At 31.4% G+C, this 15,217-nt stretch overlaps 1 protein-coding gene and 1 pseudogene across 1 annotated transcript; both read right to left on the bottom strand.

The window, feature by feature from the left end:
• Window positions 1–4,218: 4,218 nt before the first annotated feature.
• LOC146888354 (uncharacterized) lies at window positions 4,219–10,376 on the bottom strand (annotated as a pseudogene).
• A 1,193-nt stretch (window positions 10,377–11,569) lies between these two features.
• LOC114170183 (uncharacterized) lies at window positions 11,570–14,752 on the bottom strand. Its single transcript, XM_028055667.2, is given in 1 exon segment — window positions 11,570–14,752. A coding segment is annotated over 1 exon segment (3,183 nt).
• Between the last annotated feature and the right edge of the window lie 465 nt (window positions 14,753–15,217).

Genomic DNA, 15,217 nt, shown 5'->3' on the forward strand with positions numbered 1-15,217 from the left:
AGAATGATTAAGCATATTTATTACCTAAAGACTAATCCATGTAATTAGCCACATGAATCTGGCTCATCCAAGTAAAAAACTCATAAATAATAGTATAAATAACACAATTTACAATGTAACTATTCATATTCATTAATTACCACATTTATTGCTCACTAACGCACTTGACTAACTTGAACGTCAGAGTATCTTTTACGGACACTATCCTTATTCAAGTAAGAGAGGATGAGTATCTTAAAAGAAATACAAGTACACCTAAAGTTGGAAGCTTGAACGTTTGGAGTGCTTGCTGAAGTCTTTGGAGAGTATATCCAATTTCCTAAGAACATGTCAAATTAGATCAAAAGCATATTCATAATTTACATAAAACACTAATAACTAAATTTTGCGCATCCAAAACTTGATTCAAGACCAACAGTATATTTGCATACGAAACATCCCATTAACATATTATTGTTCTTTTCTCTAATATCATGTCACAAATTTTTATTTCAAAAGAATCAATTTTTCTAATAATAACTTATTTCAGTTTTTCAACTGCTTGCTTCAGTTTTTTAAATAACAAATAAATAAAAAAAATTAAAATCCAATTAATACAAAAATGTTTAAAACTAATTTATTATAAATCCTAATTCTTATTTAAAAAATAAATTTTACAGCAAACAAACCTAAATACAACGTCCATTTATATAAGTCCCAATACAATAATCACTAAAATTATTTTGTTTTAATCTTAAATACATACCATACATTATATCGTTTTGTTTCAAAATGTCCATGAATCATTGTTCAAAACTGAAATGATATAGATTGGACAAAAAGGTGTATGATTTAATATAACTATAAGTCATTTTTAGGTTTAAATCATTAGGATGAGGCACTTTTCTATGGTCCAAGATAGTGTTGAGGACTTATAGGTATGTAAGAGAGAGAGAGAGAGAGGAATCAGATCCTAGTAGGAAAGATAAGGATTTGTTGGTAAGATTTGGATGACAAGATGAGACTGCAGCTAAAGATTCCACCCCACGTGACACACACTTTTTTGGTTTTTAGTTTCCATGAGACCAAAATTGTCCAATAATATAATTCAAATAACTAGATAAACACGTGTTAACTGATAGTAGTTTGTTGTTGGAGGAATTTATCCTTCTTTGTAAATCTATTACACTAATCTTATAACGGTATAAATAAAAATTATTTATCTTATATATCCACTATTAAAAAAATTTATATTTTTTTATCAATTTTGTTTTAAATTTTTTTTATAAGAAATACTTATAAATTTTGTTATGAAAAAAATTTACAGAAAATTGTTGTCATTTTTTTTTAAAATATTTTGTATAAAACACTTTCGTAATAAATTTTATAAAAAATACTTCTAAATTTTATAATTTTGTAGGAAATAATTACCCACGAAGAAATTACCTGCCAATTAAAATTTTTAGAAAAAATAGCAGAAAAAAGTCATTTTTTATAAATTATTTTAACAAATTTGCAAGAAAATTCTCATATAATATGAGAATTTTTAGTAGTGTCAATTTCATCGATTGATTTCTAACTAAACTTTAAGATCATACAAAAGTTATTTCGTCAATATTCTTATTGTTATAAAGTTCGATGTTGTACATCTAATAATAAAAGTGTTAGAAATTTCATAAAGAGTGTTAGAAAATTCACAAAGAGTGTTGTCTTTTTCTCTTATTACTATTTTTTATTTAAAAATATTTAAATATTAGATTTTAATTAAAAAATAAAGTTTGGAAACTAATGTCAGTTTGTTGATAATTTGAATTGAGTTATACTGAAATCAAATTATAAGATTCTAGGTTTAGAAAAAAAATATAATAAATATGATTAAAAAAATGGAGAGAGCAAACTTCTTTGACTAAAAAATGAAGAAAAAATATAAATTATTTTATTACTTTTTCTATTGAAACGAATTATTTATGTCAAACCTAATGATCAGTACCATTTGGAACATGGACACAATATGATTGATATTCATCTATAATGTAGTTTGTTATAGGTTTAATATTGTTGGGTATTGGACTCCCTTCCTACGTGGAGAAGAGGTCCATAATTTGAGAAGTTCATGTCTCACTTAACTTAATGGAGAGGAGACTGAAAAAAAAAAGATAGAACAATAGAGTCAGAATTCACTGAAAACCATAGCACATTGAGAGAGCGATAGAGGGAAAAATTTGTTCACGTTTTTCACTAAGCTGCCACCGTAACATTGGTTCTGCAGATTTGTTTACTATTGGATCGTGCTGAAAAGTTTACAGCAAGTTTGGAATGCATTGTTATTTATTCTAACTAGTCAAATCCTCAATACGAGGTCTAAGTTAGGAGAAATTAATTTCACACCGTAGTTGTGATTTATATGTTTTTTTTTTCTCTTTGTTATTCTCTATTTGAAAGCTTTGTTGTTTTGCTATTTGGTTGGGTGTTAACACTATTTTGTGCAATTGATTAAGACTCATTTGTACTCTTGTTGATCATATTGGAGCTATTTTTTTTTGTCTGGACGACTCATGATTTTTACCCTTGATTTGAGGGGTTTTCCACGTTAAAATTTTTGCTGTCTTTATTTGTGATTGTGATTATTTATTATTGTTGTTCTTTGATAATTGCTCCTCATAGATTCTTACAAGTTTACCAAAATTATATCCGTTGTATTATTCGGTATATTGTTTGTGTTATTGTTTTTTCATCAAATAATATATTTTTCTTATAGTAGTAATTTAATATTTTTTTATTTAACATGGTTCTTATATTTTTTAAATGTCCCAATCTATCTTCTGATAGAAGAATATTAATATTGTTTACATCATAATGAGTTAATATTTATTAATACAACCACTTATTCTTTTTATATTTTTATTGTTTAATCTCAAATACAAATTTTTACATCGAGTCTTTTTAAAAATATAATCTTTATATATATATATATATATATATATATATATATATATATATATATATATATCACTACAAGAGAACTTGGTTTAAGTAATTAAATTGTTGGTCACTAAAATGATAAAATTAGTCACTAATTCAATTAGTAACCAATTTAGAGTCTAATAATCACAAGTAGCTAAAACATAGGTAGTTAATATTAGCTACCAATTTAGTTTCTAATTTAGAACCCAATTTAGTAACCAATTATGTTGAAACCAATTTAGCAACCAATTATGTTGAAACCAATTTAGTAACTAATTGTATAGAAACCAATTTAGTAATCAAATATTTAAAAACCAATTTAATGACCATTTTATTAGAAACCAATTTAGTAACCATGTTATACAAAAACCAATTTAATGACCATATTATATAGAAACCAATTTAGTTACCAAAAATATATAAAGATAAAAAATGGTCACTATATTGGTCTCTAAATAATGATAATTTGTTTTTAAATATTTTCCACTTTCTTATTTGTCTACAAAATCTTTGATATTTTATATTTAATTCTAAATTTGATATCATTATTATTAAAATAATATATCAACAATTAATTTTTTTTACTATAATTTAAATTATTCATTACAATATTTAATAATAAATTCAAGAATTTATACCGTGTTTGGTTTTCTCACATTAAATTCATATTTTACAATTATAAAAATAAAAATATTTAATAATATATTCTTAATATAAATCAAAATGTAATATATTTAGAAACATATATGCATGGATGTTACATAATGAAGCAGAAAAGCCAAACCACTACCACAAACATATCAATGGAACACCATTCCATCATTGAAAATTCTTCTATGTAGGGAATAAAAATCTAACAAAACTAAAAATGAACATATCGAAGCAAGAGTTTCTTTTTATATATATAACACACCTTGTTCATTCATGAATTCAAGTGCAATAATTGTTAAACACAAATAATCTCTTACTCATGTTGGAGTTGTAAGAACAACCAAAGTATTAGTTGTGTTATATAAGCTATAAGTACAATTTTTTATTTGCCGTCATAGTTCCTCTCAAAACACCTTCAACATTTTCTTCAAACTCAATTATTATCTACTTGTGAAAAAACATTAAAAAAGTATTAGAGATTGAAATATATATATATATATATATATATATATATATATATATATATATATATATATATATAGAGAGAGAGAGAGAGAGAGAGAATAATGAAACAAAATTACCTTGATAAGAACTAGGTGGTTATATTTCATCTTCTTCTTGAGTTTACTCAAAACTTAGTGGCATGGATTGACGATTAATACTATTCATCCATTGTCGAATCATTGCATTGTTTTCCTTAAACAACCTCTCAATGTTTACAATTTTGATTCGAAGTTCATCTCTTTCTTGCTTAACTCCTTCAAGGTCTTTTCTAAGTTTTTCAAGCTCTTGACTTTGAATCAATCCATTTGATGAAGATGTGCCATGATAATAAGGCCAACCTCTAATCACAGTAGATTCCATTCCAAGGCCATATATCCGCCCTTTCTTGGTTCCAACTACATCACACCAAACATCTAATTCATTTGGTGGAGTAATTCCTTGTGTAAAGGCACTTTTTGTTAATTCTTCAAATTTTCGTGTAAATTTTGCCTATTAACATAAAAGCATACATGAACAGAATTTCATTGTGATTAGTTCATAATTTTAAAAAATGCTTGCATTAATATTTGACAAGAGAAATATAACAGTGAATAGAGATGGTTTATGCCATAGCACTAGTGCATTCCATTTATACCAATTAGGGGACTCACTGCTAGACACATGTCTCAATCTATTAGTTATTCTATAACTCACTAGCTAGATATGTCTTTGTACAAGGTCAATCTTTGGTGTGGATTTTCAATAAAGCACTCCAAATAATTTAGTATTATCTAGTTTCAATTTTGCTTCTTAATTGCTTTACTAATAAAGAAAAGGTGATGTAACTTGCTTTACTAATAAAGAAAAGGTTGTGTATTGTAAGAAAAATATGAGTCCACTACATAACTCTTCGTTTTATGCAAGAAATAAACCTACCACGATACTAAGAAACGAATTGAACAAAACAACTAATAACATTAGTTCGAAACTAAGGCATAAACATATGTAGGTATCTATATTGGAATGGCTGCAATCATATATTTTATTAATGAATATCGGTAGTGGAAATAACTTTTGAACATAAATGAATATGAAGATCATAAAAGTGTGATTTATTACATTTACTTGCTCTGATTTTTCATCCACCCAAGAGTTGTCCTTACGTCGTTGGTGTGTGTGACGAAACAATTCTACTAATGTTGGAGGCTCCATTCATCTTTGCCTACAAAAAATAAAATAAATTTTACACAGTTATGCACATTTATAAAAAGAAAGTAGTTAACAAACAAATTACCATATTATATCTATGTTGAGATGTGGTAATAAAGTCACATGTGTGAAGAGACCCTAAAAAACTTCCAAAGTTAGAGGCCCAATTTTCCTTTCCAGTCATGCTTTTTATTTTAAATTCTTTAGATGCCCAATGCTGACACAATATATCCCATGTGCTATCTAAAATCCAATTTGGATTAGTATTGATTTTTCTAGCCTTTTGTAGACTACTTTTCATGATTACAGCACCTCGCATTTCAAAAGTTTTTCTTGCCCATCTATGATCCAGTGGACAAATTGAAAACTTCTTCTACAATAAAGAAAAAAACTTCTTCCATGATGGCCATGGCTCATTATAATAACTTTTGAGGATATCACTAATCCAATTAGTTGCAAGGCATGAAGGTAAGAATCTGCAAAATGACATGTATAAAGTCATAATAATTATAAAGTATTGAAATAAGCCATAAATTGTTGAAAGTATATATATACCTTTGTCCATCAAGCACTAGTGTAAAATATGTTTTTTATACCGGTTAAAAAAGGCTTTTTATACCAGTTCTAGCATAGGTATAGATGTAGGCGGTATAGAAGGTTTGATCTTTCTACATCGGTTTCATGACAGGTATAAAAAATTATTTTTTATACCATTTCTAAAACCGGTATAAAAAGTCATCTTGAAAATGGAAATTTATGTAAGAAAAAAAGACTTACTATACCGATTATAGTTCCAACCGGTATAAAAAGTTATATATTTTACACCAAGTATGACCTCAATCGGTATAAAAAGTAATTTATTATTTTTTATGGAAAATTTGTTTATGCTTCCTACCATATACCAAACCTGTATATAATTATCCAAAACATCCAGAAAACAAATCTCATTCAATCTAATATTTGCATGAAATAGAATCTAATGTTTATATGAAATATAATACTACTCCAAAACAAATTACTATATAAGTCATAAAACACCTAACATCATCTCATATAAACACTTAAAAGAAACGAAGCCCACTACTCACGAACTTCCTTCAAGACTCCTTGATTCATTGGAGATGTGTCATTGAAAATCTACACAATGAATAATTGAGTCAACAATCTTTTAGAGATAAATACTTAAGATGTGATTTATAAATTGTACATATTACAATATCCCAGGAGTCAACAATGTTTGCGGATATGATTCTATGCATGTGCGTCATGGTATAATATCCACACTCATAGCTTCCCGGTTGACGTGAGCACTACAAGTTAAATTCATATAATATCATAAATTTGATAATTGTATTTCAATAGTTTGAAGATTAACTACTTACAGGGGTGCAATGAACTGCAACTTCTTTCTAGAACTAATTTGTTGTCCCTGCAACCTGGAATGAGCCTCAACCGCTCTGTAAAATTTAATGTATATTAAAATTGTGCCTTATATAACACAAAATAAGTTAATAAAAAAAACTTACGCTTGTAATGTACTTTTAATTTTCAAAGTGTTAGGCTTCTTGTGTAATGAACACAAAAGAACCACAACAAACTTCTTAGGAAGAATTACCAGCAACTGCCAGTGACCCCTACAGATTCAAATACCATTATATACAATTAAGTTTTACATAAATATAATTTAATGTATAAAAGACATTCTTACTCCTGCAAATAAGACGCTAAGTACACTTCTTTTTTCCCAACATCAAATGCCTCTAATAGGTACTTTTGAACCTCTTCACTTTTATTCCCAACGCCTTGAATGGCAATAGGATCAATAAATCCATATATGTGATCATTCTTCTTCTCAGTGCATCTACGATGTAAATACCTTAAACATTGAAAATAAATAATATAAGAATAGCATATTGAATATATTCAAACTTCATAAAAGTAATAAAAGTTACTTACAACAACCAAAGTTGTATTACTGATATACATAACATATCAGTGCCAAAGAGAACTTCAAAAATATCCTTTTGACATATAAAAAAAAGGGTGTTGAAGGTCCTATTTGTGGCTTGGGGAGGCATTTCCAATTGTATAGGTTACAAGGCGATAGTCGTTGCCATTGCACCAAGTCGTTCTAGAATTGTCGGTTGTGGTAACGATTCATTCACATCTTCCTTTTCTTGTACTCTAATCTGCTATACATATTTAAAGTATTAAATAACATTAGTATACACCGATGTAAATACATGCATAATTAAAACAAGTAAGGACAATTACCTCCTTTGCAATTACTTTTGCTAATCTAACTGGCGAAAGGATAAAATTTCCAAGAGCCTGCCCCACTGTCTTAACCTCTTGAGTGGGCACTGGGACTCGAGCAGTAACATCTCGAACATCTACAACCACTACTCTCATCATATCATCTACAATGGTAGCATGATGTATGGTTGACCCAATGCATACATTTTACCTATGGTAACCAAATAATATTTGTAAAATAAATAAGACAATATAATTAGGCTAAAACAAATACATGCAAAACAATATAATTAGACAAATTACCTAAAGCCACCAAGGACTGTAGGAGATCATCAATGAAAAGCTCATAATCTGCATCAACAGTGAGAGAAGCCTCTTCAAGAGGAACATCACAACTCCCCTTTGTGCTTACACAAATAAGAGAAGGTTGTTGAGGAGGATTACAAGGTTGGGCTGAGGGAGAGGCTAACTTTTCTCTCATGTCTGCTAACAATTGTGCCTTCATATCAAAGTACTCTTTCTTCATCTCCTTCTTAATCTCCTCCCTCATTTCCTCCCTCATTTGTTCTCTCATTTCTTCTTTGATGGACATGATGACTTCCTCATTGATATTTGCTTTATTATGATGAGTTGATGGAGGACCAAAGAATTGACGGATGCCTACAAATTTTCCAACACCACGAACACGTCCAGGATGCTCTGGACGACCAATGGCAACTGCCAATATGTCCTCACGCCCCTGTGGAGTGAATGATCCTTATGTGCTTTGCTCGACCAGCTCATCCTACAACACAAAAACTTTAAGTTAAGATTAAAAAAAAATATTAATACACATCTAAAAATAAATTAGTTTGAGTTACTTACAATACGCCTAGCTACACTTTCTGTTTCTGCAGATATGTAATCCCCTTTTGGTTTTTGACGAGCTCTTTTCCATTTATCATGGCGAGGAGGATGAGTAACCTAGTCCCACTAGAATTAGAGACAGATGCCTCTTTCATTATCTTCTGCTCCAATTTATCATAACCCCCACGGGACAATCTGTGGGGGTGGACATTCTTTTTCGCTATCTCTTGTGCAGCTTTCCTTTTAGCCTATGATCTCCAAAGTATAAAGAATGATTTATGTTAGAAATATGTTGAATTAAATAGTTAAACCTACATATAATATGAATTTACCTGAAAGACAGGATTTAATTGCCTCTCCTTAAAAGCCTGCCATGTGCCTTCATCAAGGAATTGATACTTCTCACAAGGGTTTCTATCACTTAAGGGACCATAGATATAACGACTTGTAAGGTCCGTCTTAAAACCCTTCCACCATTCTCCAGCAAATGAAATCCATTTTGTCCTTAACAAATTACTGTTTGGGACATCATATGTGACCTGTACAATAAGAATGAATTACATATAATAAGTATCAGTTACATATTTACGTAATAAATTATTTAAGTTAAGATTTCATACCTAGACACTTTGCCAAATCTGGTTCTTTACTGTCTCTGGAACATGGTCCCAATCATCTATAAGAATGGATGACTTGCTCCTACCAAGCAAAGCCACATAGCTGGTGATAAAGGATTATCTTGTTCCTTTTTAAGATTATTGAATATGGTGTGAGTTGATTAAGAAAGCTAAGTGAAATCCCCACTGGACATTAAGATAGCAAGCTATCTAGATGTGAAGGTTCCTTTCACAAAGCTCAAAAGAAGAAGATGATGGATTGATTCAAAGCAAAAAGGAAATGGAAAGCACATAAACCATAGAAAACCAAGAATAATTAAAGGAAAAAGAAAACATAAAATGGAAAGGAAAGAAATGGTAAAAATGTGAGAAGCACGCCACTACAAGGCTAGGCTAGAAGCCATGGCAACCTTGAAGATGAGTGGATGTGTGCCGCCACTTGCTATGCAAGATAAGGCTTAAAAGTATTCACTCCCAAGGGAGGAAACTCTCACAAATAGTTGAGACACAAGAGTATTTTTACTTCAAAATGTTCAACCCTTTTACATGTCTAGGAGCACCCCTTATATAGAAGAGTTTAGGGGCCTCTAAGCAAATAAAAGATACCTAAGGATGTCACTACAAAAACCTAACCCTAGCTTCTAGAAGCTAGGTCAAATAAGGTTACAAAAATGAAAGACAAAAGACTAACTATGGTGTGTGCAAGGCTAATTTCGTTCTAGCACAAAAGGAGACAAAGAATGTGTCTCATATGTCTCCAAAAAGTGGCCAAAGTGTGCTAAAAACAAAGGAGACCAAAGGTACATAGGTACACTTGCTTCATGGCTTTTACTTTATGCTTTATGCATTTGCTTTACTCTCTCCTCCACATCATTTATGCTCCCCAATCACCATGCGCCACCTAGCATTGCTTTCTTACTCCTAATTAACCTACAAAGCAAATAAACATAGATTAGCATGTTGGCTTAAGTCAAGTTAACTATAGTCAACAAGTCAAACCTAGTCAAAGGTCAACAAGTCAACTAAAGTTGATTCAACTAAGTCAACTTAGGGAATCAAAAATAACAAACACAAATGAAAGGGATGAAGGATTAGTGAACTTTCTTTCTAAACATGCTTAGTCTTCTTAATCATGTGCCTTCATCCTTGGTTGGGGTCAATCCTTCATCAGCTGGTGAATTTCGTGCTATTATCTCCCAAAGCTTTACCAGTTTGCATATCAAACTGGATAGGCAATCCCTGATCTGCGTTGCGACTAACTGTTAACTTTCTCAACCTAGTCCCACGCCTACCCTTTCTTTTGGTAGACGTCTGAATCTTGTCCCCATCTTGTGAAGGTGGGAGGTCAGCAAATGGTGTGTCACCAAACATATCCCTATTCAAATAAATAATTGTGATTGAGAATTAATAAATATCAGGTACTATTTGCATAGTTGAAAACATTACACATGATAAACAATTTTACTATTGTCACTGGTTAGGTACATGCAGAAATTGATTCAAGTTTCATGCTATAGTCACATACACAATTTTAGATGATGGTACAGTTGCATTAATTTGGAACTGTTACGAGTTCATATCATGTGCTACCAGTATGGTCCTAAAACATGACCTCAAGCTCAGTCCTGCAAATAAAATGTTTATGAACATTAAGATCAGACACCTAAAGTTGTCCTTCGTAATATACTTTTCAGATATGAATATATATGCATAAAAGGTAAAAAATAAGCAAAAAGATAAATGTAATTGTATTCCATCTTTTAATGTTAAAAAGGTTGAATTACTGCAGTTAAGATATTTTTCCAACAACATCATGTTAATAATGCAAGTCTGCTAAGAAATTGGCTATCCATGACAAATGTAAACGAATATTCTGAAAGTCTATTTTAAATATCTTAAGATTTCATTTCAGATTGATTGATGCTAATTTTACATAACAACTTCTTCAATTATATAGTCATCCATATACATGATTCTCAATTTCAGTATATATAAGCTTGTCAATGTGCTGTTTAAAGAAGCCAAGATGCCTTAAAATCAAATTTCTATACATCAACCTTGATTAGAGATAGCAAAGTTTTGATGAGTATTAATCTTGCCCTAAATTGCATTTGATAAAAATAAAAAAAGTTAAAAGTTCAAGTAGTTAAATTCAAGCAATGTTAAAATCTGCTTCGCTGCATTTAAGAATCACATCTATTCTAAAAATCGAATTGTTAATTCATACAATTCTGACAGCCATGAACAAAACAATAAAGACTGTCTGATATAATTCAGAATAATTCATGGATTTAGCATGTGAAGAAGAATATTCAAAGAATCATATAGAAAAAGTAGAATACAAAAGTTACCTGAAAGCAATGGATATTAGGTTATGGCTTCAAATCAAAACTTCTCCAATATAGAAAAAGTAGAATATAAAAGTTACCTGAAAGCAGAAAAATGCTTAAAACTCAATATTTCAACTAATCCAAAATATACATGAATCATAGTTTTTTAAACAGTGAACAGGAAGAAAACGTACCAATAACACATACAAGTTTATTGGCACAGAAATAAATGGGTCAAGTTAGAATGTTCTCCCACAACCCTTCGTTGTGGTCATCACGCATGGCATGAACATCATCTACTTCATTATCGACAATCAAGGTTGGCATATTTGATGAGAAGGATGGAGTTTCGCTAATATCAAGTATCAATTCATCATTGTAATCAGTATACTGTTTGGTTTTGCCTTGGAGAACCACTGACCATCTTTTGTTAACGGGGTCAGTGACATAAAACACTTGTTTTGCTTGAGATGCCATGATGAATGGCTCTTCATTATAACCTTCCTTTTCTAGGTCAACCAAAGTAAAACCTAGATCATCGGTCTTCACGCCAGTATTACCGTCAACCCACTTACATTTAAAAATAGGTACTCTGAAACTTGTGTAATCTATTACCCATATATCTTCAATTACACCAAAGTAGCACATTGAGGCCATAATCGGATATTTATCCTTTGAACTTGAGAAATGCATTGATTCAGCTACAACCATTACTCCACTATTTTGTGTGGTGCTTTTGTTATCTTCGACTTTTGTATGAAATGTATAATTGTTTATGTCATACCCACTCCAACATAGGACATCATAGTTTGGCTCACTTGCTAGCCAGTTTAATGTATCAGAAGTTGTATTGTCATTTTGAACCTGTTGTTTGAACCACTTCAAAAAAGTTCTGTTGTGCTCATTAATGACCCACTTCTGAGACATTCGTGGATTATTTCTCTTTACAATATCTTTATGAGCACTTAAATAGGGAATGACTTCTTTAGTGTTATTCAATATATATAAATGTGCTTGGAAAACTTCATCTCTACTTAGAGTTATAACTTTTGCACTTCGAGTACCCTAACCAACACCTATTCAATGGTAATGAGACTTAGGTACCCCTATAGCTTCAACTTGTGATAAGTAGTCTGTACAGAACTCAACAGCTTCCTCTGCAATATATCTTTCAACAATTGATGCTTCTGGACGATATTGGTTCTTTACATACCCTTTTAATATCTTCATGTATCGCTCAATAGGGTACATCCATCTTAAGAATACTAGACCACAAATTCTAACTTCTCGGACTAAATGAATAATCAGATGGACCATAATATCAAAGAATGATGGAGGAAAGTACATCTCCAACTGACACAATATGACTACAACCTCATTTTCTAGTTGGTCCAACTTCTCAATATTGATAACCTTACTACATATTGCATTAAAAAAGAAGCATAATCTTGTTAAGGTATATCTGACATTCTTAGGCAATATGCCTCGAATAGCCACTGGTAGAAGTTGTTGCATCAATACATGACAATCATGAGATTTTAACCCAAGTAATTTTAGATCTTTCATGGATACAAGTCTTTTAAAATTGGAAGAGTAACCTAGTGGAACTTTCACACCTTGTAAACTCTCACAGAAACTTCTCTTCTCTTGTTTAGACAATGTGTGACATGTTGGAGGCAAGTATGTTCGTTTACCATGTGATTGTGGAGCTAACTGTTCTCTTATACCCATTTCAACCAAGTCCAAACGAGCATTTAGACCATCTTTTGTCTTGCCTTGAATATTGAGGAGTGTTCCGATAATACTATCACACACATTTTTCTCTACATGCATAACATCTATACAATGTCTCACATCAAGCACCCTCCAATACGGGAGATCAAAGAAAATTGACTTTTTCTTCCATATGTTGCTTGAAGTGCCTTTTTTCTTCATCTTTCCAAACACAACCCCAATGTCCTTCACATGTTCATATACTTGTGATCCACTTAAAACCATTGGAGCTAATTCATTTTCTTGACACCCATTAAAAGCTTTCTTTAATTTACGATATGGATGATTTGTACTAAGAAATCTCTGATGTCCAAGGTATATTGTTTTCCTTCCATGTTGTAGTTGATGGTGACATGTGCCTTCTTCACATATAGGGCATGCTTTATGACCCTTAGTGTTATATCCCCTTAAATTACCATATGTTGGAAAGTCGTTGATCGTACAAAATAACATGGCATGCAACTTGAAGGAATCACCAGTGTATCCATCAAACATATCAACACCTTCCTCCCACAACATCTTCAAATCTTCAACTAATGGGGTTAAATAAATATCAATGTCGTTTCCTGGTTGTTTTGGACCCGAGATCATCAAGGATAACATAACATATTTACGTTTCATGCACAACCAAGGAGGTAAATTGTAAATCACTAACAGAACAGGCCATGAACTATGTTTACTGCTTAAGTTACCATATGGATTCATTCCATCTGTAGCAAGTCCAAACCTAATGTTCCTTGAATCATTGGAGAAATTTGGAAACATGGAATCAATTTTCCTCCATTGCAAACCATCTACTGGATGCCTCAAATGGCCATCTGTTGTACGTCCATCTACATGCCATCTCATGAGTTTTGCATCATTTGCATTACTAAATAAACGTTTCAACCGTAGAACTACAGGAAGATACCATAAAACTTTCGCAGGAGGACCCTTACTATTAGATTCAAACTCGTTATCTTTCTGTTTGTATCGTGACACCCCACATCGTGGACATTGATGTAACATGGCTAACTCCTTCCTGTACAAGACACAATCGTTTGGGCATGCATTAATTTTTTGATACTTCATACCCATTGGACACAATATCTTCTTCGCATCATAATTGCGTGTTGGCAATATGTTACCTTCAGGAAGCATGTCACTTAACAACTCAAGTAATTCTGTGAAGCTTTTATCAGTCCACCCATTTCTTGCCTTCACATTGAACAATTTTAATACCGTTGACAATCGAGTATACTTAGTGAATTCTGCGTACAAAGGTTTTTCTGCGTCATTGAACAAATTCTCATACACATTTGCACGTTGGAAGGAATCATGTCCAACATCACGAATCATTTCCTCTAGTTGATCACCCATCTCTAAATCAACTTCTTCTTCTTCTTCAGACACATCAACACTTGGCATGTCTATCAATTCACCATGCCATATCCACTTTGTGTAGCTCTTTAAGAAACCGTCACAAAGAACATGCTCCCGAATAACGTTAGTTGGTAGTTTTCTCTCATTCAAACAATTAACACACGGGCAGTAGAATCTTCCATTATTATCTGGAACATTCATATTTGCAAATTCAAGAAATTGTTCTACTCCATTCTCATATTCATTTGTTGTGTGTATAAAATTTATCCAACTCCGATCCATTGTGAACTCGGTTAAACACGCAGTCCAATCTGTGAACTCACCCTACACCATTAATTATAACATAACATCTCATTTGACTTTGGAACAATTCACATAAAGGAATTCTTAAAAATGGAACAGAAGAAAAGAAAGTGGCGAGAAGCCATATGAGATAAGGTTCAAAAATAAGGACAAAATTCACAATTATGCGTGTGATCATTTCTAGTTTTCTAGATAAAAACTGCATGCTACCATACACACATAAATCATACATGCCACTTACCTCCTATTATTCACATATCATGCAAAGAAAAAAATGAATAAGACTTTGCAATTGAAGTACAAACATCAAAATATTAAAACCACCTAATGAATTAGATTTGATGTGTCAACAAAATACACTGCTCATAATTTCATTGCCTAAGTAAAAAATTAAAATGCCAAAACCCTTTGAAGCTAAAGTAAAGAAAGAAGGTTAATTATATA

The sequence above is a fragment of the Vigna unguiculata genome, chromosome 2, assembly GCF_037176805.1.
Source record: "Vigna unguiculata cultivar grain cowpea cultivar isolate G323 ecotype 2 chromosome 2, ASM3717680v1, whole genome shotgun sequence".
Lineage (NCBI taxonomy): Eukaryota > Viridiplantae > Streptophyta > Magnoliopsida > Fabales > Fabaceae > Vigna > Vigna unguiculata.